Source organism: Mobula hypostoma, chromosome 6 (assembly GCF_963921235.1).
Source record: "Mobula hypostoma chromosome 6, sMobHyp1.1, whole genome shotgun sequence".
Lineage (NCBI taxonomy): Eukaryota > Metazoa > Chordata > Chondrichthyes > Myliobatiformes > Myliobatidae > Mobula > Mobula hypostoma.
Genome location: NC_086102.1, coordinates 51,434,120 through 51,461,623, shown reverse-complemented (window position 1 = coordinate 51,461,623; position 27,504 = coordinate 51,434,120). Strand labels below are relative to the sequence as shown.

The 27,504-nt window shown below is 37.5% G+C and overlaps 1 protein-coding gene across 1 annotated transcript in view; it reads left to right on the top strand.

Moving 5' to 3' along the window:
- The window catches only part of LOC134348046 (uncharacterized), a 76,745-nt gene that overhangs the window by 47,485 nt on the left and 1,756 nt on the right, over positions 1-27,504 (top strand). Inside the window, exons 10-21 of the mRNA XM_063050835.1 lie at positions 1,808-1,843; positions 5,277-5,425; positions 6,684-6,810; positions 12,040-12,182; positions 12,275-12,401; positions 13,290-13,322; positions 16,002-16,111; positions 17,313-17,442; positions 19,453-19,592; positions 20,901-21,024; positions 25,843-26,001; positions 26,438-26,597. Coding sequence (XP_062906905.1) covers positions 1,808-1,843; positions 5,277-5,425; positions 6,684-6,810; positions 12,040-12,182; positions 12,275-12,401; positions 13,290-13,322; positions 16,002-16,111; positions 17,313-17,442; positions 19,453-19,592; positions 20,901-21,024; positions 25,843-26,001; positions 26,438-26,597 — 1,438 coding nt within the window. The remainder of the gene's footprint in view (positions 1-1,807; positions 1,844-5,276; positions 5,426-6,683; positions 6,811-12,039; positions 12,183-12,274; positions 12,402-13,289; positions 13,323-16,001; positions 16,112-17,312; positions 17,443-19,452; positions 19,593-20,900; positions 21,025-25,842; positions 26,002-26,437; positions 26,598-27,504) is intronic.

Below are 27,504 nucleotides of genomic sequence, written 5' to 3'. Positions count from 1 at the left end.
ATTAATTTACCAAATATAATATTGATGGAAAAGCAACAGGCTAAGTGCATTTCTTAATAATTTCTCCTTTGGCTCCTCCCACTTCCTCCAAACTAAAGGTGTAGCCATGGGCACCCGTATGGGTCCCAGCTATGCCCGCCTTTTTGTTGGCTTTGTGGAATAATCCATGTTCCAAACCTATACTGGTATCAGTCCCCCACTTTTCCTTCGCTACATTGACGACTGCATTGGCGCTGCTACCTGCACGCATGCTAAGCTCATTGACTTCATTAACTTTACCTCCAACTTTCACCCCACCCTCAAGTTTACTTGGTCCATTTCGGACACCTCCCTCCCTGATCTTTCTGTCTCTATCTCTGGAGACAGCTTACCTACTGATGTGTACTATAAGCTGTGGCTGATGTGGAAGGCTTGTTTGCTGAGCATTTTTCTATCACACAGTTCTTTGTAAGGACTCAAAACATACTGCAAATATCCCCTAAACCTACATACCCTTTCAAAATTAAAGTCGTACTTTATCATTGCAGTGAAAATCTCACACAGTTGCTTTACGTTCAGTTCCTAGACGACTTCACTTTCGCTACTGCATTCGGTTTCAATTGTTATCCTTGCTTCTTCCAATTGCATCAGCTCTTCATCTATCAGTTCTTGGTCATGGGATGACAAAACCTCTTTAACATCATCTTCGTCAGCTTCCACAAGCCAAACTCCCTTTGTCCTTGCTTCATTCACCATGATCGAAACGCTTAATTATATCTAGTTTTACGCGAAGTGTAACACCCTTACGAACTCTTTCAGGCTTTTCCGACACCTTAGAACTCATCTTGCTAACGGATGCTCAATGCAACGTGTTTAAGCAATGCCGTTCTGAATCCGGGGGAGAGCGGCTGCTCGGGGTGCGTGCTGCCTTTTATCGCGCACTGATTTTTTCGCGTGCTGATTTTTTATCGTGCACTGCCTTTCTTCGTAACAGTGAAAACACCTTCTGAGAGTGAAAACAGGATACTAATGTAGGTCTTTCGTAACAGTGAGGTTTCGTAAAGCGAACGTTCAAAAAGCGGGGGACACCTGTATTCCGTCTCGGTAGCCTCCAACCTGATGGCATGAACATTGACTTCTCTAACTTCCGTTAATGCCCCACCTCCCTCTTGTACCCCATCTGTTATTTATTTATTTATTATTGTTATATATATTCTCTCTCTCTCTCTCTCTCTCTCTCTCTCTCTCTCTCCTTTTTCTCCCTCTGTCCCTCTCACTATACTCCTTGCCCATCCTCTGGGCTTCCTCCCTCCCCCTTTCTTTCTCCCTAGGCCACCCGTCCCATGATCTTCTCATATCCCTTTTGCCTATCAACTGTCCAGCTCTTGGCTCCATCCCTCCCCCTCCTGTCTCCTCGTATCATTTTGCATATCCCCCTCCCCCTCCCACTTTCAAATCTCTTACTAGCTCTTCTTTCAGTTAGTCCTGACGAAGGGTCTCGGCCCGAAACGTTGATTGTACCTCTTCCTAGAGATGCTGCCTGGCCTGCTGCATTCACCAGCAACTTTGATGTGTGTTGTTAAGTGCATTTCTAATAGTTCTGTAACTAAAGGAGTTTGGATATTAGGTAACACTGGTATACAGCTGTGCCTCACTCAGGTAGATTATCCACATTGTGTTGCACAGAGATAGTTTGGAAGTAGAATGTAAATTGCAGAAATATGATACTATGTGCTTCATAGACTACACAGCTTAGTCTCTACATGTTAACAACCTTGACTCTATTTTATTTAAGAAAATAAGATTACTTTTTCTTATTTTTATTTAGGGTGGACTAAAAGTGGAGCAGCCTATGTCTCCTAGGGTATGTATGGATCCATGGATGCTAAAATTAGTCACACAGATGACTTGAACATCACAGTACAAGTTGTTTTGTTTCAATGACTTCTTGACATTTATTGCTACTGAAACAAATAAAACCCTGCCTAAGAAATCAATTCTGGTTCTTTCAGACATGTTTAATGTGTTTGGATGTTACTGACTGTACAGAAGTCTATTACTAAATCACATTTGCAAAATCAAATAGTACTTCAGTGCATTATAAGTCACTGCTGATTTTGAAACAGTAAACAGATGAAAGCAAATGCTGCCTTGTACTTTCTTTTTAGTCTGTGCACATAACTGTTACACATAAAATAAATGCCACTGAGGACTGAATATAAGCTCAAATTATTTCTGTTCAGTGGTTTTCAATTTGGTCAACACACAGTATTACTGAATGTGCCTGAGTTTTATTCAATTTGGTAATAGAATTGCACAGTGGTAACAAAATCCTTTGGAGCACATGGGACACCAGAGTCCAGATAAGTTGAGTGCACCACTTCAAGATGAACCCTGACAGAAGGACAAAAGTTGGTACTTGTGCATTACATGCACTTTGAATTATATTGTATTAACTTATTTTTGGTAATATGTTGTGTTATCTGCTGTGTGTGATAGATGCGTGCTCTGTGGTCTGGAGGAACATTCTTTTGTTTGGTTGTATATGTGTACACTCAAAGGATAATGAACTGAAACTTGTTTAGAACTAGTATTACAAAAACACAACTAATAGTCTGATTGGGGTGTTACATATGATACCAGATGAAAACAAAAACTGGTTATTAAGTGGCAGTGAAGTCAATGAAAAGTTTATTGTAAAATCAGTAAGTTTGGATGAGTGATTTTTCTTATAATTCAAACCAGAAGATAAATATAGGTAAAGTCTGGATATAAGGAGAAGGTCATTTGTATTGATCTCAAATCTAGTCTGGTCAGTATTAAGGCAGATGTTTCAATATTCTTTATAATCCAGTGGACTGATCTCTGCTTGGTTCTTTGCCATCTCAAATTTGTTATTTACCTTAAATCAAAATCCTGTAGATCCTGCAAATCTAACATATAAACACAAAGTGGTGAGAAAAAAGAGCAGGGCAGGCAGCATCAATGGACATACAAACAGTTAATGTTTCAGGTTAACAACTTTTCATCAGAACTGGTGAAGTTTTGATGAAGGATCGTTTACAAGAAATGTTAAATTTGTTTCTCCACATATGCTGGGTACTACCCATATCTTCCATTTTAATTTGGCGTGGGTTTTTTTGTTTGTTTTAATTGCACTATCCTTGTATTCCTAATTTTTTTTCAAGAACCCTTTAAACCCCAGCATGGGACTAGACAAGGTTGTCCTTTGAGCCCTCTGCTTTTTGATTTGGTATTAGAACCCTTAGCAATCGCTTTTTGAGAGTCTAAAGAGATTACTGGTATTTTAAGGAGAGGTACTATTCACGAAGTGTCACTTTATGCTGATGACTTATTGCTTTTTATATCTAATGTTACAATCTCTTTACCATCTGTGTTCCATTTACTGGCTAATTTTAGTCCGTTCTCAGGATATAAATTAAATTTACATAAGAGTGAACTGTTTCCCTTAAACAATTTAATACCAACTGATATTAACCTTCCTTTTAAAATTTTAAGAAAACAATTTATGTATTTAGGAGTAACAATTACTTAGAATTATAAAGATTTATTTAAGGAAAATGTTTTAACTTTAATGAATTATGTTAAAAAAACACTTTCTAATTGGTTGCCTCTCTCTTTATCACTGATTGGCTGAATTAATTCTATTAAAATGAATATCTTACCTAACTTTGTATACCTTTTTCAAGCTGTGCCTATTTTTGTTCCTAAATCTTTTTTTGACTCTTTGAATTCAATTCTTTCTTCCTGTATATGGAAGAATAAAAAACCTCGAATAAATAAAGTTCACCTTCAAAAAACCAAACGGAATGGGGGGTTTGCCTTACCCAATTTTAGGTTATATTATTGGGCAGTTAATTATTATGTTCTGGATATATTACATTAACCATGAGAAATGTCCTATATGGGTCTCTTTGGAAGACAATTCTGTTATGAAATTTTCCATTATTTCTTTATTGGATCCTTGCTTCCTTTATCTTTAAGTAAACTAACTGACAATGTGGTGGTCAAACATACTTTGAGGATTTGGTTACAGTTTAGAAAACATTTCGGTTTATTAAGATTCTCCCTCTTGAGTCCCATCTTTTCTAATTGTTTTTTAAACCATCTATAATTGACTTATCCTTTAAAGAATGGAATAGATTGGGTATTAAATGATTTCAGGATTTGCTTGATGGAGGGAATCTCTCTTTTTTTGTGCAATTTTCAATGAAATTTAACCTTTCCAATACCCACTTTATTCGTTACTTACAGATTAGAGATTTTTTAAGATGTCAATTACATATATTTCCTACAAGTCCAGATAAGAATATAATAGATACAATTTTTAATCTGAAACCCATTGACAACGGTTCTATATCTTACATTTACGGTCTGCTGTTGGGACTGAAAAAGGCTTCTTTAGATAAAATTAAAGGAGACTGGGGAAAGGATTTACAGATTTTCATATCTGAAGAGAGCTGGAAGATTATTTTAAAATTGGTTAATTCTTCATCATTATGTGCTCGTCATTCTTTATTACAATTCAAAGTGGTACATAGAGTTCACATGTCTAAAGACAAGCTCTCTCGTTTCTACACAGATATCTCCCCTTACTGTGATAGATGTACTAATAGAGTGGCCACACTAATTCATATGTTTTGGACATGTCCGAGCCTTGAAGAATTTTGGAAAGATATAGTTCAAACTTTTTCTGTACTTTTCAATGTTAGTTTTAAGCCCAATCCCTTGACTGCCATGTTTGGTATTATTGAGGATAGTGCTACAATATTGCAGCCATCTAATTTGCGGGTATTGGCCTTTATGTCTCTTATGGCCAGGAGGGCGATCTTGCTTAAGTGGAAGGAGGCCACCCCGCCCACTCATGTTCAATGGCTATCTGATATTATGTTATGCCTAGATCTAGAGAAGATTCGTTGTTCGATTTCTGATTCTAAACAAGATTTTCTAATGTTATAGGGACCCTTTCTGATTTATTTTCATAATCTTTGAACTGTTATTAAAGTATGGATCCGAGCCATTATTATAATAATATTATATGGTAAGGTATTCCAACCAGCTCATTTTGGTAGTGGGTGTAGATTTTTTTTAATAAAATATTTAAAAAAATTTAAAAAGAGAAAAAGAGAAGAACTGTTTGTTAAATAGATCCTGTCAGTAAAGTAGTATTTCTGATTTTTATTATTGTGAAGAAGAGTACAAAGGAGCCATTTGTGTTACTCTTGACTCTATCTTCCTAAATGATGCTAACTGTAGTAAATTATCTCTTATTCTAGATTGTAATATTTGAAAAAGAAATGTTCAATGGGCATTTTCAGGAAATTTGTAAAGACATACCAGATTTAAAAAGTCTTTTGAATGAAACTACAGACCAAAATGTGGATAATTTTCGAGGAGCAGGCTCCATACGTGTCATTGGTGGACTGTGAGTATCACTAAGTTATGATCAACAGGCTTAGTGAAAAAGCATGTTTTCAGATGTGCTGCATATGTTACTTTTTAAAAACTGAATGACTTAAAAATGCTTTGATGATTTTTATCTGACTTATTTTTCTGTTTTTTAAAGTTCTTCTAAGTAGTTTTATCTGTATATCCATAACTGATAGAAGTATCATTGAACAATCTCTGATCTGGAGGAAGCTTAGGGCTTGTCATATGGAACTGTCCCGAATAGCTGTATATTTGATAGAATAATAAAAACTTAATACACTTATGGTGTGAAAATGTTCTTGATTCATCATTTTGGCATTGTTGAACAGTCATTCTTCTGCCCATATTAATTGAGAGTTTCACCCAACTCATTTAGCTAAAAACAAATATTCAAAATTCCACAGCAATAATTTAGCACAAATGTGTGTCTCAGTATTATGTAATAAGTTCCTTCAGTCAGAAACAGGGAATTTTAAAGATGTAGCTGGGCTTTGTCTATATGGGTAGGTCTAAATTTCAACATATCGAAACCATTGAAAGATACAATCCATATTAGAATGCTTCATAATATATTAAAATTTTGTCAAGGTTAACATACAACATTTTTTGATAAGCAACATCTGATAATTTAGGTTAACTGATGGAAACTCTGAAATGTTTGTATCTCATTTTCATTAATTAGACAACTAGTTATATATTTTAAATATAACTAGTCATCTAAATATGGAAGGCAATGAAACAATGATAACTGACTGGAAATCTTCACTAAAATTTAACTATGTTGCAATTCAGTTGCTGTAAAACAAAACTATTTAATTGTTGTGGTTCAATACAAAAGCATGTGTAAATGTTGTATTTGATCACTCATTTCATAAGGGTTCTTTTATTTTTGCTGATTAGTTTAAACTAATTAAAAACATGGAACAGTACATCACCGTGTAGGCCCTTTGGCCTACGATGTTGTACTAATCTTTTAACCTACTCCAAGATCAATCTAACCCTTCCCTCCCACATAGCACTCTATTTTTCTTTCAAGCATGTTCCTATCGAAGTCTTCAATGTCCCCAAAGTATCTGCCTCTAGCCAATCAGCAGAAGTGCATTCCATGCACTTACCACTCTCTATATCAAAACGTTACTAATATCATAAAAAGATTACTATCATCTGCATTATTTTGATTTTCAACAAATATTTCAGCCCTGCTGACATATTGTTTTAAGCAATATTTTAATTGATTTTTCTTTACTATCCAGATGGGTCTGTTACGAAAAAAAATATTACCAAGGACATCAGTACCTGCTGGAGGAAGGAGAGTATGAGGACTGGCAGGCATGGGGTGGATTTGACAGTACAGTACAATCACTGCGCTATATTTTAGCTGTGAGTTATGATTATTTCAAATGGTTTGAGTGAATTAAATGAATACCAAAATGTTTTCTTCTCTTTAGCTCTCTTTTTCTGTACTGATGCTACACTTCACCCTGACTTGGGAATTTAGTTAGTCTGAGCCATACCCTGAATCATTTTTAGATTTTGGTTGTTCAAATATGTTTCTTCTTCTTTGGATAAATTCTCTCATTCTCTCCCTCTCTCTCTCTCTCTCTCTCTCTCTCACACACACACACACACACACACACACACACACACACACACACACACACACACACACACACATTTTATTTGACGAGGATCTGGCTAGATTCATTAGATGACAATATGCTGGTGCACACAACATAATTGTTAATTTTAAGTAAACATGAGAAAATCCTTAAACAAATTGTTACCAGTTTAAAATATACCTGCAAACAGAATTGGTGGCATTTTTCTAGTGCCTTGAGATGTCTTCTGTAGATGATCAAGCCTTCGAAGCAAGAGGACTGGAATCATTGTTACCTGTTTGATCATTGATAAGTTTTGTATTAGACAAAGTCTTGATTTCCAAACAGCCCTTTCCTTAGTTGACTGTAGGTCCTGCTGATGCATTGATGATGTAATTTTCCATAGCCTTCAAAATTTTCTTTGCTGTGAGGCATTTCCCAAGATACAGTGTTTTCCAGACTCTTGTATTGAACTTTCATTAGACCCCTTGATCTAACAACCATGAAGTGCCCACTTAAAAATAATCCCACTTACCATTTTGTTGTAGTATGGGAGCATGTTGGTATTGAATCTTTGTCCTATGAATATTGAGTGTAAAGCCCACCTCTCATCTGCTTAATTGTCTCCAAACTTACACAAGTACTTTTCTCCTTTGTGTATCAGCATCATCATCATTATGTGCCATGTCATATGATGTAGGTAGAAACATAGAAAACCTACAGCACAATACAGGCCCTTCGGCCCACAAAGCTGTGCCGAACATGTCCCTACCTTAGAACTACCTAGGTTTACCCATATCCCTCTATTTTCCTTTTTTTTTTAAATTTTATTTTTATTTGGATAAGGAGTTCACAATTATCATGTACTTTTTTCACACATATAACCTTTTCCATTTTTTTATATGTATAAAACTACAATTATTTATACATTCTTAAGTACACATTGAGATGATATAAAAGCGAAATAAACATTTAAATAGATAATTATGTACTGTGGTAAATCTAACCTATTAGGCTAAGTAGTGAAATTAGTTGTTAAGAAAAATGGTAATAATAGTTTCCATACAACCCTTCTGGACCATTTCCACTGGTCCAAAATGTTGCATACAAGCCTATATACCAACCATTGTAGGTGTTTATATCCCAATTTGTTTGTGCTTGTTCCTGCCCGCAGACATAATTATCCAATCCCTATGTACTTATTTACTTAATTTTTTCATTTTTTTTTATCCCTTTCCCAAATCTTTCCCTTTACTTGTGTTAATTCTCTATTTTCCAAAAAAAACAACAAGCATTTAGACTAGGGGTGCTTACGTTAGCAATATTACTGTGTTGATGAGAAGAGCAATATAAATCATTAGGAGAGTCATCTAAAGTCTGCTCGCATTGGGGTTATTTATTCAATCCATTTATTCCAGATTTGATAAAATGTTTCTTTTTGAGTTCTCAGGGAGTAGGTCAACTTTTCCATTTTAAATATTTCCAAGATAATTTCGTACCAATCTTCTAATGTAGGTGGTATTGGATTTAGCCATTTTCTAGTGATTGATTTCTTACTTGCCGCTAAGAGGGCCTGCAGCAACTTTATATCTTCCTTCTAGTCAAGGAACATTACATGCCCCAAATAGAGCGTCTCAAAGTTCAGAGGTATCTGGGACCAACAGAGGAGATAAAAGATTTGAGCTATGGATAAAGAAAGGTCTTACAACCTACCTCTCATTTATAGATAAAAGAGTATTACAAAGTTTCCAAATCCTGCAGGACAAACATGGCCTAGAACATAATGACTTTTTTAGGTACCTTCAAATACGAAACTATGTTAACCAGAGTTGTAGATATACAGACCTATCAACAGTAGAATTAGAATTTTTCAAGATTCTGAATTCGGCTTGCAGTTCAATACCTAGTAAATCAGTTTCTCGCCTATATAATGCACTCTCCCATGCTAAAAATGTAAATACACTGTATATTAAAGAGAAGTGGGAGAAAGAAGCGGGGTTGGTACTTTCAGAGGAGGCTTGGGGGAAAATCTGCAGCTTTCAATGGTCCTCGACTAATTCTTTGACTTGGAGAGAACATTGTTGGAAAAACATTATAAGATACTTCAAGACCCCATATCAGGAAAAATATAAAGATACAAATGTGATGTGTTGGAGAAGGTGCGACTCCAAGGAGGCAAATCATTTTCATATTTTCTGGGATTGCCCTAAATTAAGTCTATTTTGGGAAGGTATCCCTCTATTTTTCTAAGCTCCATGTATCCATCCAGGAGTCTCTTAAAAGACCCTATCATTTCTGCCTCCACTACCGCCGCCGGCAGCCCATTCCATGCACTTATGACCATGATAGTTCTTGGCAAATGTTTCTGCCAAAGTGGTTTGCCATGCCTTCTTCTGGGCAGTGTCATTATCCCCAGCCATTATCAATACTCTTCAGAGATTGTCTGCCTGGTGTCAGTGGTCGCATAACCAGGACTTGTGATATGCACCAGTTGCTCATAATGGTTTCACGTGACCCTGATCAGGGGGCTAAGCAGGTGCAACTGTTTCCTCAAGGGTGACCAGCAGGGTAGTGGAGGGAAGGAGCACCTTACATATCCTTTGGTAGAGATGTATCTCCACCCCACATTTGTGTATAGCAACTCAATTACCTTGGTTCTAGAGTGTAGGCACCATAAGTTATATAGCTTTGAAGATCAGCTCCATTCTTACTGGAGATTTGCTGGAGGGGAGTTGAGAAATTTTTAAGAAGATCCAGAACAATTCACAAACATGTTTGATAAAGTTACTGTTGGATGGGAAACCCATTCTTTTCAATTGGAAATACTTTTAGCACATACTTAAAACAATTTTAATGTCGCTTCCAAAAAACATTATTTCCAGATAGAAAAATAATTGTATGACATAACAAATGTTCTCACAATCAGACCAACTAAATTGAAGGCATCATTTTCTTAAGATGCAATAATAAATGTCCCTTGTAATAAAAAAGTATATTGTATCTTGGTTGAGATTAGATAGAGGAACTAATGAATAACACTATTGAAGAGCAGGACATTCTAGAAAAACTTTTGTAAACAAATTACAATAGCTGCCAAATAATTGAGTGGTCTAGGTACCTAATATGAGTGGTAATTTATTTTTCCTTCAGTTTAAATACCCAGTTAATATTAATGTGAAGATCATACTAGGTGGAATTTTTCAAGAATGTTGCCAATTACATAAATTAGATTGGTGTGAAGAGAATACTGCCTTAATTCTCAAATCATTTAAAGTCAATTGTATTGTTGTGAGTATGAAGTCAGATAAATGGGTAAGGTGTATTTTCTTATCAACAGAATATTTATGAATCATGTATGTTTTAAGACACTACTAGCTTTTTATTTCAGATCTTGCTTGATAAATTGAATTTAAGTTCCTCATTTGGCTTCTTGATATTTGAAGCTTGCATCTCTAAATCATAGCCAACCCATTAGATTACTAGCCCAGCAAAACATAACATATAATAACATATCTGTCCATCCAGCTAATTTGTAATGTCTTTTAGGAAAAGAACTTGGTCCTTACCCAGTCTGGCCTCAAGACATCTGTGATTATCTCTGCTCTCCAAATTGGATCAAAAATCCTTAAAAATTCAAGAGACAATAAGAATAGGAAGTAAACTCTGTGCAGTAATCATGTTCTATAATGAGTCTGAGTTACCTTTATTCAAAGTTCAAAGTAAATTCATTAGCAAATTATGTATGTGTGTGTGTGTGTGTATATATATATATATCACCATATACAACCCTGAGATTTATTTTCTTGTGGGCATTCACAGTAAATACAAAAAAAAAACCACAATAGAATCAATGAAAAACCATGCACAACAAGAAGGAGAAACAACCAATGTGCAAAGGTTGTGGGACAGTTCAGTGTTAGAGTGAGGCTGACCGAAGAAATCTGCATTGATTCAAGAGCCTGATGGTTAAGGTATAATACCTGTTCCTGAACCGGTGGTGCAAGGCCTGAGGCTCTTGTACCTCCTTCCTAATGGCACCAGTGAAAAGGAAGCATGGCCTGGATGGTGGGGGTACTTGATGATGGATGCTGCTCTCCTGTAACAGTGCTTCTTCTAGATGTACTCAGTGGTGGGAAGTACTTTGCCCATGACTGTCTGAACTGTATCCACTACTTTTTGTAGGTTCTTCCATTCAAGGGCATTGGTGTTTCCATACCAGGCCATGATGCAACCAGTATGTATAATATCCAATGCTCATCTATATAAGCTTGTCAAATTTTTAGATATCATGCCAAATCTTTGTAAACTTCTACGAGAGTAGAGGTGTTGCCGTGCTTTCTTTGCAATGGCACTTTCGTGCTGGACCCAGAACAGATCCTCTGAAATGATAACGTTGAGGAATTTAAAGCTGCTGACCCACTTCACCCCTGATCCCCTGATGAAGGCTCGAGGATCTCCGCTTTCCTCCTCTTGTGGTCAATAATCAGCTCATTGGTCTTAATGATATTGAATGAGACGTTGTTGTTGTGGTAACACTAAGCCAGATTTTCAATCTCCCTCCTATATGCTAAATCATCACCACCTTTGATTTGGCCAATGACAGCAGTGTTGTCAGCTAACTTAAACGTGGCTTTGGAGCAGTGCTTAGCCTCACATCATAAGTATAAAGCAAGTAGAGCAGGGGGCTAAGTACACAGCCTTATGGTACACCTGTGCTGATGGAGACTGTGGATGAGATTTTGTTGCCAATCTGAACTGACTGGGGTCTACAAGTGAGGAAAATGAGGATCCAGTTGCACAGGGAGGTATTGATATCTAGGTCTTGGAGCTTATAGATTAGTCTTGAAGGGATGATGTATTGAATGCTGAGCTGTAGTCATTGAAGAGCATCCTGATGTATGCACCTGTCCAGGTGTTCCAGGATTTAGTGAAGAGCCAATGAAATGGCATCTGCTGTTGACCTGTTATTGCTGGCACATATCAATATTTTAACTATCTGTTTTTAAACTAGGACTATATGAAGCCTGAAATCACTTTATTTGAAGAAGTAGACCTAAAGAATGGCAAAAGCATCGTTCTCAATAGCGCAGTTCCAAACCTGGAAAGTAGCAGATACACAACCGTAACTCGGTCAATTAAAGTCAATAGTGGAGTGTATGTACATATTCAATTCTTCTGGCATTAAATATTGTACTGTAAATGATGTTTCATGATGAATGATGACTTACAATGTTTCATTATGTTAGGTGGGTGGCCTATCATGAAGAACATTATTCTGGAGAGCAGTATATCCTAGAGAAAGGAGTGTATAGAAACCACACAAGCTGGGGAGGATCGGACAAGCCAATTAAATCTATTCACCCGATACAACTGGTAACTTATTTCTGGTCGTCAAAAAATTAATAGTTGCCTGGTTAGTCATGATTGATGAAATTCTTCAAGAAAAATGCCCAACATATATGCAAAGGAAGTTCAGGAAATCCGGCATAATCTCTTAGTTCTATAAATGTAGACAAATAAGCAGGCTGAAACTCCATTCTCAAGAAATGGGAAGACAGAACAATGTCTTGTATTATTTTTTTAAGTTACAAGGAAGTTTGACATTTATATATATATGGAGATGTTTCTACCCATAGGTGACACCAGAACAACTGGGCATAAAACTGGTGACTTTAAATAATTCAGGATAAATCTCTTTACCTAGAATAGTTAGAACATAGAACCAGGGCTGATCTACTGGTCGATCTACGTAGGCATAGAGGAGCCATCAAATTCAGAAATAAGCCAACCTTATAGAGATCTTGTAGAATAAGGCAACATTATTGAAGTCTTTAGGCATCAGAAGATGCTTGTGGTAACTTTCTATGTTTACTCAACATTGCTCACAGATAAATTGACATAGGCAGTTTCCATTTCAGACATAAAAATTTATTGGAGAAATAAACTAAAGACAAAATTTATTGCTTTCCAATGGGGACAAAATTGTATTTCTTAACATTTATTTTCAGTTTTTTATTCTATAATGATAAAATACTATATACAATAATCTTGTATTATTAAATATAAATTTTTGATTATATAAATACATAAAAGTCATAATAATTAAATATCTGATATCTATTTCAGAATTTAAAATCTGTTTTTAAAACTGAACCATTTTCATCATAATTGACTCATCAACATTTAAAACAGTGTTTTATTGAAATAATAATGAACTCTTCTAGTTTGACTGAACAAATACTCTATGAAATTATATTACAGGAACCTGTCGGAGGGAATGAAGCACTATTTCAGGTAAAATATGTCACATTATATTGCAGAATTAAGATTTTTTCACAAACATGATTTAATTTTGCAGTTGCTGGCACTATTCTTTTGAAAGGCGGTAAGACCCCCTTCTGTTCTGCTCAATTCCAAATGATGTGTTGATGGGCATCAACAAAATATACACATAGTGGCCACTTTATTAGGTACAGGAGGTTGCTAATAAAGTGGCTGGCCTCCAAGTGTATTTCTGTATGTTCATGGTCTTCTGTTGCTTAAGCCAATCCACTTCAAGGTTCGATGTTGTACACTCAGAGATACTTTCCTGCATACCACTGTGGCACTGGGTGGTTATTTCAGCTAACATGCCTTCCTGTCAGCTTGAACCCATCTGCCCTTTCTTTCACTGACCTCTCTCATTACAAGGCATTGTTGCCCACAGAACTGCTGCTCACTGGATGTGTTTTGACTTCCACACCATTCTTTGTAAACTCCACAGACCGTTGTGCATGAAAATCCCAGGAGATCAACAGTTTCTGAGATACTCAAACACCCTGTCTAGCACTATCAGTCCACAGTCAAAACCACTTAGAATATATTTCTTCCTCTTTCTGATGTTTTGTCTTAACAATAACTGAACCTCTTGACCACGTCTGCATGTTTTTATGCATTGAGTTGCTGTTACATGATTGGCTAATTAGAAATTTGCATTAGCGTGCAGCTATTCAGATGTACCTAATAAAGTGGCCACTGAGTGTACATTAATTAAGGAATTTCTGTTGTGTTGTGGCAGTGTTCTTTTGTGTATAATGATAAGTTGTTGGTAAAGGCACCAAGAAATTGTTCCCTTCAACACTCTCCTCCTTCGTGGAAGCAGCACAATTCTGCCTTCCTTGTTGTAGGAATCTCAAAGTTGCTGATTAGAATGCGCTCTAGTCCTCTGTTGCTAATTTATATTGGTATCTTTTATTTGTGCTGCATCCAGATCTATATTGAACATGCTTCTCTGAATTGCAGGATGATGCAGTGATAAAGGTTTACAACACTTCACTGATTTGTTTTCTAAGATATATATGATCCTATCCAGAAAATACATATTTTTGATAAATTATTTGTTGCTTTTGCTCTTTTATACATGTATAAATGTTCTGATATACGTATTGTACAAGAAAGTGGCCAACTAAGCTGAATGAAAAGAGACTCCTATCATTATGGAGTAGGTTAAAAGGTCAGCACATTATGAGCTGAAGGGTCTGTATTGTGCTATACTGTTCAATGTTCTATCAGTCATATTTATTGAAGAAAATTACTGCTATTGAAGTAATCTGATTGATTCTAGATTCCTATTTAACATTGCTTCACCATTGTACATTTTTGAGTCTAGTACTCTTTTGATAAACAACAAACACCTTAACTTTGTGATGTTCTTAGTCTTGAAGACCAAGGTTAAGCCCATTTATTTTAAGTATGCTAAGAGCTCCTCTGAAACAATACATTAAAGACTCTAGAAATGTCCATCTGAGAATAAAGGCAGCAATTAGAGTGTGACCCAAAATTAATTCAATGATCTAGTACAGTATCAAAATAGCAAGATTGCTGTCGTAATCTTCATTAGATGGTTGTGCACAGATGACCAATGAAGAAGTTAGTGCAATCAGAGTGAGCTTGGAAGGCTTAGTAAGTAATAATCACTGCTGGAGAACTATTCGGGCCCTGAGAATTTATGTTTACACATATAAATTGAACTAATTCATTTTGAAAGGTCCATTTTTGAAGGCATGGTTAATGGCAGGATTCTCAGCAGTGTGGAGAGACAGAGGGATCTTCAGGGTCCACATTCACAGATCGCTCAAAGCTGCCATGCAAGTTGATAGGGTGGTTAAGGTGGTGTATGGTGTGTTGGCCTTCATTAGTCAGAGGATTGAGTTCAAGGGCAGCAGGGTAATGTTGCAGCTCTATGAAACCCTGGTCAGGCTACACTTGTAATATAGTGTTCAGTTTTGGTTGCCTTAGGATGGATGTTGAACCTTTAGAGAGAATACAGAGGAGATTTACCAAGATGCTGCCTGGACTAGAGGACATGTCTTATGAAGACAGGCAGAGTGAGCTAGGCCTTTTCTCTTTGGAATGAAGGAGAATGAGATAGAGGTTACAAGATGATAAGAGACATAGATAAAGAGACAATTTCCCAGGGTGGAAATGGCTAATTCAAGGAAATGTCATACTTACAGGTGTTTGGCGGGAAGTATAGGGGGTCGTTAGAAGTATTTTTTTTTTACACAGAGAGTTGTAAATTGTGTGGAACGTGCTGCCAGGAGTAGTTGCAGAGGTAGATGCATTAAGGACATTTTAGAGGCTCTTAGGTAGGCACAGAAATGAATGAAAAATAGAGGGTATGTGAGAGGGAAGAGTTAGCTTGATTTCAGAGCGGGTTAAGGGCAACACAACACTGTGGGCTCAAGGGCCTGTACTGTTCTATGTTCTACATTCGGTTCTGCTTTTACTTTCTGTTTCTCAATTTGTGTACAAAAGTAAGTTTGTATTTACTGGTTAGAAATCTTGTAGTCTCTGCAGTATAACTCTATGAGAGCTGAACAACTAAATACCACTGATAGCGAAATGCTAGCAGTGACATCTGGATAAGAATTACAGAGAAAAGTCCCTTTGAAAGATATTTTGGAAAACTATTGTTTTACATCTCCGTTACAGATCTGGGCATACAACGGAATTGACTTTGAAGGAGAAAGCGCTGAATTTGTATCAGAGTTGCCCAGTTTACTAGCTTTACAACCAAATTCATTTAAGGTTCTTCATGGATGGTAAGGTTGATTTGAATACAAGTAAGTACATACAGTGGATTCCGGTTAATTGGGCCATCAGTTCATCAGGGCAGCCACTTATTTGGGAGAACTCTTGAAGAACGAAAGCTAATTGATTGCCTTCATTTATTTGGTACACTGTGCCGCTTAATTGGGTCAGAAGACTGTTGCCAAATCGTTTCTACCTAGCGTCCGATATGTGCACTTCATTAGCCATTAGACACTGCACTGTACTTCAAGTGCACAGTTTTAAATAGTGTCAGTTGTGCATGTTTGTCTTCAAAAAGCAGTGATTTTTGTCACTAATAGTTGGTGAGAAATAACCAGTAAGACAGTTTTACTCATTGAAGCTTCAAGCATTGAGGCTTGGAGAAGCCAGAAACGGCCAGAAAATTAGAAAACTAACAGCAGTGAAACGGCCAGGAATGAAAATGAAACTATTTCACTACTTCAACTATTTAGGACATGTGAAGAATTTGAAAGTATTGATAATCATCTTGAATGCTACATCAGAGGATGCAATTGACGACAGCACTGTATGAAGGCAGTTCATTATCGGCACTAGGTGCCTGCGCTGATTTTGTTCATTTACAGTCAAAAAAATATGATGCAGATGAATTCCTCCATTGATAAGTATTAAGAACAGTCTTATAGTAGTATAGTAGTATTGTTAGTGTTCTAATTTTTTCTGTGTTTCATTTAGGTACATAATTTGTTACGGTTTATCTTTTTAACTATTTCTATGAAACTTAAGCTAATTGGGCGCGGCTGCTTAATTGGGCCAAAATGTACTGGTCTTGATGTGTCTCAATTAACCGGAATCCACTATTATTGCAGAGTGAAGCATGGGGCCATATGCAAATTTATCAATCTTTTATGTCCATTTTAACCTTTAAAATTAGATATCTGTCCAAGCAGATATTCTAAAGTAATTTCTTTCCTGACAATGCATGGTCAATGCAATGTTTGCTCTGCTCAGGAGCAACACCATTTATTTATTAACAAGTGCTGGCTCCTGTTGCTGTTTACCATAATAAAACAGATTCACTTCAGGACTTTTCTATCTACTTGTCAATGTTAAGAGGATAAATAGGATAAAATAGGTAAGGCCTTCAGGGGGGAATTATTTTTATAATATACAGTATACTGAAAATATGATATGCAAATGTCATTAACTTTGTTTTCATTCTCACCTCTCCAGCTGGGTACTGTATGATGAGAAGGATTATGGTGGCTGTCAGTATGTGTTAGAGGAAGGCCACTACCCAGACCTTGATTCCCTAGGATGCCTGTCGGGCAAGTCAATCAGATCTCTTAAACCCATCATATCTGTACGTTAATTTTGTCACTTTCAATGCAATAAATCAATGCCTGTGCTTTACAACCGGGCTGACTCTCCACAGCCAGTTCTACAATGACTTGTTCATCTGTTCTTTTCCATAAAATTATGTTGGAAACTAATTCTAGGCTTCCTTTATCTTTTTCAATTTCCCTTCCATTTTCCTTCTGTCATCAGCTTTGATAATGTATGGACTCTTTTTCCTCCAAAGCCTCTGCTTCCTTGTTTAAATACCTTGGCAAGAAGGTGTCATAGTATACTACAAAGGGGAAAAAAATTCCAGATAGTTTCCAAAAGACCATAGATTAATGCATAGACTGATGCACGTCAGAACTGTATTTGAAGATTTTAAAAAACACCAGGAAAAATATTAATGTTTATTTGCATTCACTGCTTAAGTAACTGGCAACAATTCTGCGAAGCAACCAATGTCTTCTTTTTGAATTGTACAGATATATCAGGATTTAAAATGATTATAATTGTTTATGAGTGTTCTGTTAGGTAGATGAGGAATTGCTGTTTAGATACTATTATTTACAGATCCCAAAGCAAAAGCGCACTTGCATGAGAGTGGAAGGAAGGTGAAAACCTTTAAATACAGGAGATGGTTTAAGATTGAGGGTACTTATTGACCAATAAAAGGCAGGAAGAATACCAAACACCATTCAATGGCCTCAAACTTGGTTGTTGTAAATGAAAGCATGATGAGCCATGGATGTGCTAAATACTGGAACTTCCACATGAGATGCAACTATAGGTAAATAAAGAGAAAAGGAATACAGATAGGCTATTCCACACCTTTAAACAAGATGCATTGCTCCTCTTGTAATGCTGGGTGGCTCACTGTTAAAAGCAGTCTCATGAGACAATATGTTTTTAATGATGATATTGCTAGTAGGTGAAGTATTTACTGTTCATTCCTGGTTAAACTGTGAATGTTAACCTGGGCCAATTTCTTCTTGAGTCATTACAACATGCACAGTAAATGAATCCCTTAGAGCTTTTAGATGAGTAAGTTTCAGAATATTGACTTTGAAAATTAAAATACTCCAAATGAAAATGAAGCAGCTGGAGATGATGGTGTTTCTATGTATTTATGTACCCACATATTAGTGAGGAATACGTCAATGATGATGGCAATGAATACAAAGGGGAACTTAATCCAAGTGAACTGACCCATTTCTTACAGAAACATGGTTCTACTGAATACTTCTTTCATCACTTTGAAAATGATTAGTTTCATGTTGTCAAGAATAACAATCAACACACACATTTGAGGACGCACAAGATACATTTCAAAAATTCCTTTAATGTAGATGAAATGTGTTTTTTTAAAAACGCAAACAACAGGAATTCTGCAGATGCTGGAAATTCAAGCAACACACATCAAAGTTGCTGGTGAATGCAGCCTGGCCTGCTACGTTCGCCAGAAACTTTGATGAAATGTGTTTTATTTGATTTATTTAGCAATGCACTGCGGAACAGGCGCTCTGGCCTGTTGAGCCACACCACCCAGCAACCCCAATTTAACCCTAACCTAATCACTGGGCAATTTACAATGACCAATTAACCTACCCAGTACATCTTTGAACTGTGGGAGGAAACTAGAATGCCTGGGGAAAACCCACATATTCCACAGGGAGGAGGTACAGAGTTTGCCGGAATTGAACGCCGAACTCCGATACCCTGAGCTGTAATAGCATCGCACTAACCACTATGCTACAATGGCGCCCATGTTCTAAGGATGCAAACTCAGATTAAAATGACCAGCAAGAATAATATGCAAAGCTCCAACAAAAAAATTAAACATTGCCTGTTTAATGATAGAAGTTGTTGAGGTTCTATATTAATGCATGGTTGTATTAGATGTAATTACCTTACAACTTGCACACAGTATCATAGTAAAAAAACAGCTTTTAGTGGTAAACTGTTTTCTTTTCATCTTATATACCTGTACATTTCCAGTAAAACCAACTCAGTGTGAGCCTATTATTTGTTTTAGGATTTTTCCATACCTTCTATTGGTTTATATAGCCTTGATTCATTTGGAGGTCAGGAACTGATTCTTACAGAAGGTGCCAGTGGCTTGCAGAAGATGGGATTTTATCCATATCCGAACTCAGTAAAGGTGAACGGTGGAACGTGAGTAGGCAAACTATTGAATATGTTTCAGATAATTAGAAGGTATATTAATCCTGTTCTAAGGATGAAGTCCATAGAAAATAGTTGATTCTGGTTGAGGTGCATCTTTGCAGGTGAGCAGAATGATTTGGAAGTTACAAGGTATTATGGTAAACCAATGGAAGCTTAATAGAGAGTCAAAAACTGTGTTTTTAAAATATTATTTATGGTAGGTAAAAGGAAACATAAACTGATGCTAGGCCTAAATATTTTTTTTTGTTTTGTCAGCCACCACAGCTTCTCTACAGCTCCAGCAACTCTGGTTCAATCCTGAGCTCTTTGCCGTCTGTGAAGTTGCCTCAGGTTCACTCTCATATTCCCAAAGATGTACTGGTATTTTGGTGTGTTGGTAAATACTAGTGTTGACAGATGATTAAAGAGTTGACAGGAAAGTAAGAAGAGGGTATGTGATTTTTGGGATTGTTGTTAGAGCCGGCCATGGACTCAATGGACTGAGTGGCCTCCTGTATAATAAGTTAAAAACATCTATTTATTTACTGAAGTAATGTAGAAACACCACAGAAACACTTCTGTTTATCTGTCTGATTCTCAGGGACTGCTATGATGGTTTTGACAACAACACTTTCATTCCACAAGTCAGTAAAAACACCACTCACTGTAAAATGTAATGTTTTCTGCTCAATAGCTATTTTGTGTTAACTCAATTTTTAATCCAATTATCAAATAAGGATTTTTAAAAGTAGATAGGAAATATTGATATTAAATATTGATACAATAAAGTGGAATTAGCTTGCATTTGATTTAAGGAGTGGCACTACTAACTAAATGCTATTATTGCACAAGATTAATGTGATTACAAAATTAACTTCTTCTAACATGCAAATGGAAAGATTACAGCAGGAATCTGTTGGACTATATCTACTGTGAAACCTTCACTGGTGTATTATAACAATGGGCCAATAATCTATGTACCTCAAACCTTCCAACCTCTGCTTAAATTCTTTGACCTCTGTCCCCCAACCCCAACTAATGATAGGCCTTTAGGGCACCCAGTCACCTTTCCAAAACAACCTACAGATGTAAAAACCTATTGATATCACCAGTATCCAATATCTTATCCCTGGCCCTGCCGCTTGACCCCTCCTCTGCTCCCCATCGTTCCTCCCTCTCACGATCTCCTCATGCATTATCATGTTCAAAGAAAGTTATTAGAAGTGTGTGTAATACTGTACTTCATAAGAACATATATACTCAAAGTTCAGCTGCCATTTCACAATCCTTCACACTATACTGTTTATATCTAATTAGATGGATAGTCTATGAACATGCCAACTTTAAAGGAAAGCAATTGGTTTTACAATGTTCTGAAATAACCAACTGGAATAAATTCAGCGGATGGAAAACAATCGGATCACTTCATCCTCTAAAACAGGTAAAATGCCCAGATTTGCAGCTTGAAGTACATAAATAATGTGACCAGTGTTTCTGCTTTTGAACTTGATACAAGTGACATTCAAAAATATTAGAACTCTTGACAGTTTTGACAGCAGCAATCCGTGGTTTACAAGGTAGTTCTATGCCATATGGCTAGAGGATTCTGTATTTTGTAGGGTTTTTCTACTTGAAATGTGAACCCAGCAGGCAAGGAGACAATATTAACTCTGGTTTTAAAGGTAACATTAATTTTGTTGATCTAAGTAACTGAGAGGGAAACGTATCTCATAACAGCTGCAAGTTTGAAACTTTTACTGGATGGTAGATAAGTTCTAACTTTCTTCCTCATAGTTCATGTAGGTGCGTTGTGTGTATGTATTACCAACAATGGTTAGATACAGAAGATACAATTGTACAAAGTTTCAGGAAAAAAAGGTTTGCAATGCTTTTTGGCATCATATCAGATTTGGAGTGGAAAGATCACTACTAATGCATACTCAGTCTCTTCAGCCACCTCTTTCAGAGCCCTGAGATAAAAGAATAAAGGCCCAGACTGTTTTCTAATCAGGGAGGAAATTCGCAAGTCGGGTTTAGTCAGTAGTAAGGAAGGCAAACCTACCCCAAAGTCACATCCTTAACAAGTGACTCCAACACCTTCCCAACCACTGAGGTCAGACTAACTGGCTTTTAATTTCCTTTGTTCTTCCTCCCTCTCATGTTAAAGAGTGGAGTGACATTTGCAATTTTCTAGTTATTTGGAACCATTCCAGAATCTAGTGATTCTTGAAAGATCTCTTCTAATGACTCCACAATCTCTTCAGCTACCTCTTTCAGAACCCTGGGGCGTAGTCCATCAGGGTCCAAGTGACTTCACACCTTTGAAGCTTCCCAAATACCTTCTCCTTAGTAAATGCAACAACACTCACTTCTGCCCTGACACTTTCGAATTTGATTTAATTTCCATTTTAAAAAATTGTTTTCCTTAAGAGTACATGAAGGTTTACAACAGGCAAAGGACAGGATTATAGAAGAATGCAGTTAAGCCTCAGGCATATGTAAAGTATTACTGTACTACAAGTGATTGCTATTTTGGAGATTCCATTAAATATCAGCACCAAGTTTTCAATACCATTGTGATTTTTTTTTGGTGTGAGAATTATTTCTATCAATACTTGCCACTGCAGATCATTTACCCTCATCAGCATTATATCTTACTAAAAAAATCCAACACTTAATTATGATAGAAGGGGAACAAAATACTACATCATTACCATTTGTACGAGTGGTATAGTATAACTTCTAAGGCACAGAACACTCACCCAGGCTGAGTGGGATCACAAAGTAAATAAAGTCAGACTTGACTTTTCTAGATTCTCGCCATCTCTAACTCTTCCTTCTAAGGCAGGGGAAAACAATGGCTGTTTTAATCCACACTTAAACCTCCTCAAAAAATTCAACAAATTTCATTTGGGAAAGAAACAAGCAATTCTGTGCTGATTTTTGAGTGAGCAAGGTAAGGAGCAAAGAGGTTCCCATAGTGGAGAGAGGTGGGAGGGAATGGGAATTAGAATCATCATGAAAAAGGAAATAACATTTCAATAAAACATCTCCACCAATCAAGGAGGGATGTAATAGATGCATCAGCAAGCTTTGTTTATAAGTACTTAAAATGCACTTGAATCCAAGGGGGACCGATATCCTGGTGAGGTTTGCTAAGGCTATTGGGGAGAGTTTAAACAAGAATTGCTTGGGGGTGGGAACTGAACGGAAGTGACGGAGGAAAGGGAGGTTGGCTCACGCATAGAGAAAGTTTGGAGACAGTGCAAAAGGGAGGAAAGGCAGGTGATAGACAAGGGACGCACTCAGTCCAATGGTTTGAGCTGTGTCTATTTTAATGCGAGGAGTATCATGACTATAGCAGATGAGTTTAGAGCGTGGATCAGCACTTGGAGCTATGATGTTGTGGCCATTACAGACACTTGGATGGTGCAGGGGCAGGAATGGCTACTTCAAGTGCCAGGCTTTAGGTGTTTCAGAAAGGATAGGGAGGCAGGCAAAAGAGGTGGGGGCATGGCACTGTTGATCAGAGATAGTGTCACGGCTGCAGAAAAGGAGGAAGTCATGGGGGGGTTGTCTACGGAGTCTCTGTGGGTGGAAGTTAGGAATAGGAAGGGGTCAGTAACTCTACCGGGTGGTTTTTATAGACCACCAAATAATAACAGTGACATCAAGGAGCAGATAGGGAGACAGATTCTGGAAAGGAGTAATAATAATAGGGTTGTTGTTATGGTGGGAGATTTTAATTTCCCAAATATTGATTGGCATCTCCCTAGAGTGAAGGGTTTAGATGGGGTAGAGTTTGTTAGATGTGTTCAGGAAGGTTTCTTGACACAATATGTAGATAAGCCTACAAGAGGAGAGGCTGTACTTGATGTGGTATTGGGAAATGAACCTGGTCAGGTGTCAGGTCTCTCAGTGGGAGAGCATTTTGGAGATACCGATCATAATTCTATTTCCTTTACCATAGCATTGGAGAGGGATAGGAATAAACAAGTTAGGGAAACGTTTAATTGGAGTAAGGGGAACTATGAGGCTATCAGGCAGGAACTTGAAAGCATAAGTTGTAAACAGATGTTCTCAGGGAAACATACCGAAGAAATGTAGCAAATGTTCAGGGGATTCTGAGTAGGTACCTTCCAATGAGACATGGAAAGGATGGTAAAGTACAAGATCTGTGGTGCAGAAAAGCTGTTGTAAATCTAGTCAAGAAGAAGAGCTTACAAAAGGTTCAAAAAACTAGGTAATGATATGAATCTATAAGGCTTGCAGGAAGGAGTTTAAGAATGAAATTAGGAGAGCCAGAAGGGGCCATGAGAAGGCCTTTGGCAGACAGGATTAAGGAAAACCCCAAGGCATTCTACAAGTATGTGAAGAGCAAGAGGATAAGACATGAGAGAATAGGACAAATCAAGTGTAATAGTGGAAAAGTGTGTATGGAACTGGAGGAGATGGCAGAGGTACTTAATGAATGCTTTGCTTCAGTATTCACTACAGAAAAGGATCTTGGCAATTGTAGGGATGACTTGCAGCGGACTGAAAAGCTTGAGCATGTAGATATTAAGAAAGAGAATGTGCTGAAGCTTTTGGAAAGCATCAAGTTGGATAAGTCACTAGGACCAGATGGGATGTACCCCGGGCTACTCTTGGAAGCGAAGGAGGAGAATGCTGAGCCTCTGGCAATGATCTTTGCATCATCAAAGAGGACAGGAGAGGTTCTGGAGGATAGGAGGGTTGCAGATGTTATTCCCTTATTCAAGAAAGGGAGTAGAGATAGGCCAGGAAATTATAGGCCAGTGAGTCTTAACTCAGTGGTTGGCAAGATGATGGAGAAGATCCTGAGAGGCAGGATTTATGAACATTTGGAGAGGCATAATATGATTAGGAATAGTCAGCATGGTTTTGTCAAAGGCAAGTCATGCCTTACAAGCGTGATTAAATTTTTTGAGGATGTGACTAAACACATTGATGAAGGTGGAGCCGTAGATGTAGTGTATATGGATTTTAGCAAGGCATTTGATAAGATACACCATGCAAGGCTTATTGAGAAAGTAAGGAGGCATGGGATCCAAGGGGACATTGCTTTGTGGGTCCAAAACTGGCTTGCCCACAGAGGGCAAAGAGTGGTTGTAGACGGGTCATATTCTGCATGGAGGCCGGTGACCAGTGCTGTGCCTCAGGGATCTATTCTGGGACCCCTACTCTTTTGTGATTTTTATAAATGACCTGGATGAGGAAGTGGAGGGTTGGGTTAGTAAATCTGCTGATGGCACAAAGGTTGGGGGTGTTGTGGATAGTGTGGAGAGCTGTCAGAGGCAGATGGAGTTCAACCCAGATAAGTGTGAGGTGGTTCATTTTGGTAGGTCAAATATGATAGCAGAATATAGTATTAATGGTAAGACTCTTGGCAGTGTGGAGGATCAGAGGGATCTTGGGGTCCAAGTCCATAGGACACTCAAAGCTGCTGCGCAGGATCACTGTGTGGTTAAGGTAGCATACGGTGTATTGGCCTTCATGAATCGTGGGATTGAGTTTAAGAGCTGAGGTGTAATGTTGCAGCTGTATAGGACCCTGGTCAGACCCCACTTAGACTACTGTGCTCAATTCTGGTCGCCTCACTACAGGAAGGATATGGAAACCATAGAAAGGGTGCAGAGGAGATTTACAAGGATGTTGCCTGGATTAGGGAGCATGCCTTATGATAACAGGTTGAGTGAACTCAACCTTTTCTCCTTGGAGCGACAGAGGATGAGAGGTGACTTGATAGAGGTGTACAAGATAATGAGAGGCATTGATCGTGTGGATAGCCAGAGGCTTTTCCCCCGGGGTGAATTGGCTAGCATGGGAGGGCATAGTTTTAAGGTGTTTGGAAGTAGGTACAGAGGAGATGTCAGGGGTAAGTTTCTTTTACACAGAGAGTGGTGAGTGCATGGAATGGGCTGCCGGCAGCGGTGGTGGAGGCAGAAACGATAGGGTCTTTTAAATGACCCTGGATGGCTACATGGAGCTTAGAAAAAGAGGGCTATGGGTAAAACCTAGGTAGTTCTAAGGTAAGGACACGTTCAGCACAGCTTTGTGGGCCGAAGGGCCTGTACTGAGCTATATGTTTTCTATGTTTCTATTTTTGATATTTCCTTGCATAGTCCAAGAGCATGTTTGAAGGACTGATTAATAAATTGATAAGTATCAATGACCATTTGCAATAAATGTTGTTAAATACCATACTGAATCCTCATTTATGCCATTCTTGTTCCCATAGCCTGCAGCGTACTTCAGAATTAAAAATAAGGCAACAAGGACATTTGTGACGGTTTGTGGAGACTCAGCAGACCCAAGGTGCTCTAAGTTATCTGTCTGTCCTTACAATGGTAGAACTACACAAGTGTGGTCTTACTGCAATGGACTTATTAAATCCAAGGTAGTATATTCTAAACTACTCCAGTTACACAAGCATTCTAACATATGACTAGAGATGGAAGAGGATGACCATTGTTATATTCATATAAATGATAAGACTGCAGGAAACATTAATTCAAATAATCATATTGATTACTAAAATATTTAAAACAGCTATTCAACCAACAGTAAATTATAAAACAGAACAATTTAATGATTAAATCTGGTTTTAGTATTTAATGCAGTAATATTTATGCTATTGTCCCTTGCTGGTAACCTGTTGTATTGAACTAAAACTCTAGGCTTCATGCAAAGTTCAATACCAGAGCACATTAGGTAAATCTAGCCAACAAACACAGAATATCCACATTTATGCAGTGTTCCAATTTGCCAAATTTCTGGACTAGTTTTCCACTTTACATTTTAAAGTTAGTACGATCTAAATTCTCTTCCTACAGGTTAACCATGCATGCATAGACATCATTGGTGGTCAAGCAAAAGCTGGAACAAAAATAAATCTTTGGACAGAGCATGGGCGTAATCATCAGAAATGGAGAATCAACTGCAATGGAACCATTACTTCTTTTCTAGATTTAAATCTTCGACTTGATATTAAAGGTAAAATGTTACATTATCCAAAGAAACACAAGACTCAATTTTCTGTCTCAGAAGGGGTTGCCTTTCATTTTAGATAACTGTGAAAGTTTTTCAAATTTCCACAGTTCTATGCAAGATCATAGGCTTGCAACATCAATTTTTGTTTGGTTACCACAATTGCATTGTCTGCTGAGTATTCTTGATTTTCTGTCTTCATTTCTGATTTCCAGAACTGCAGGTTTTTTCCCAGCTGGGTCATTGCCACTCCTCTTCCAAGAATGCCCACCTTGAAGAAGCTATATTTTTTTCTTTGTCAAGTTTTCTCTTTGCCCCTTTTACCTTATTCACTTTAATTAATTTCTATTTGCCATTCTTGGAAGTATACCTTTGCAAGAAGGATTTCCTTGACCAAATTCTGAATATTGATTGTGATTGGCTAGGGCTAGGCTTCAATTCCTGCAATACCACCTGCCACATCATACCAACCCAAAGTCACATTTATCCCTCCGCTGTGTTACGTATCTTTTAAACAACTCTCAATCTGTCCTATTATATACTCCAAAATTCCATGTGCTTCAACCTCACATGTGTAATCTTGTCAAAAAAACCAAAACACCAAATTCCTTCAACTCCTCTGCTAGATACATTCTCAAAGAATGCCACTGTATTGCTCTCACATGGTGCCTTTTAATAACTCCATGTTGCTCTGCTCAGTCATATTTTACAATATTGTCACATGCTTTAATTTGAAGTGGCATAGTAGCAAGCAGATGATTCTGCTGCCTCTTTCCGTGACCCAGACACATTCCTAACCTCAGGTTCTACCTCTGGGGCTTTTGCACATTTAGTCTGTGACCACACAGGTTTTCATTGAAAGCTCCTGTATCTACAGTACCTACCCACGATTAGCTGGTGGGCTGACTACCGT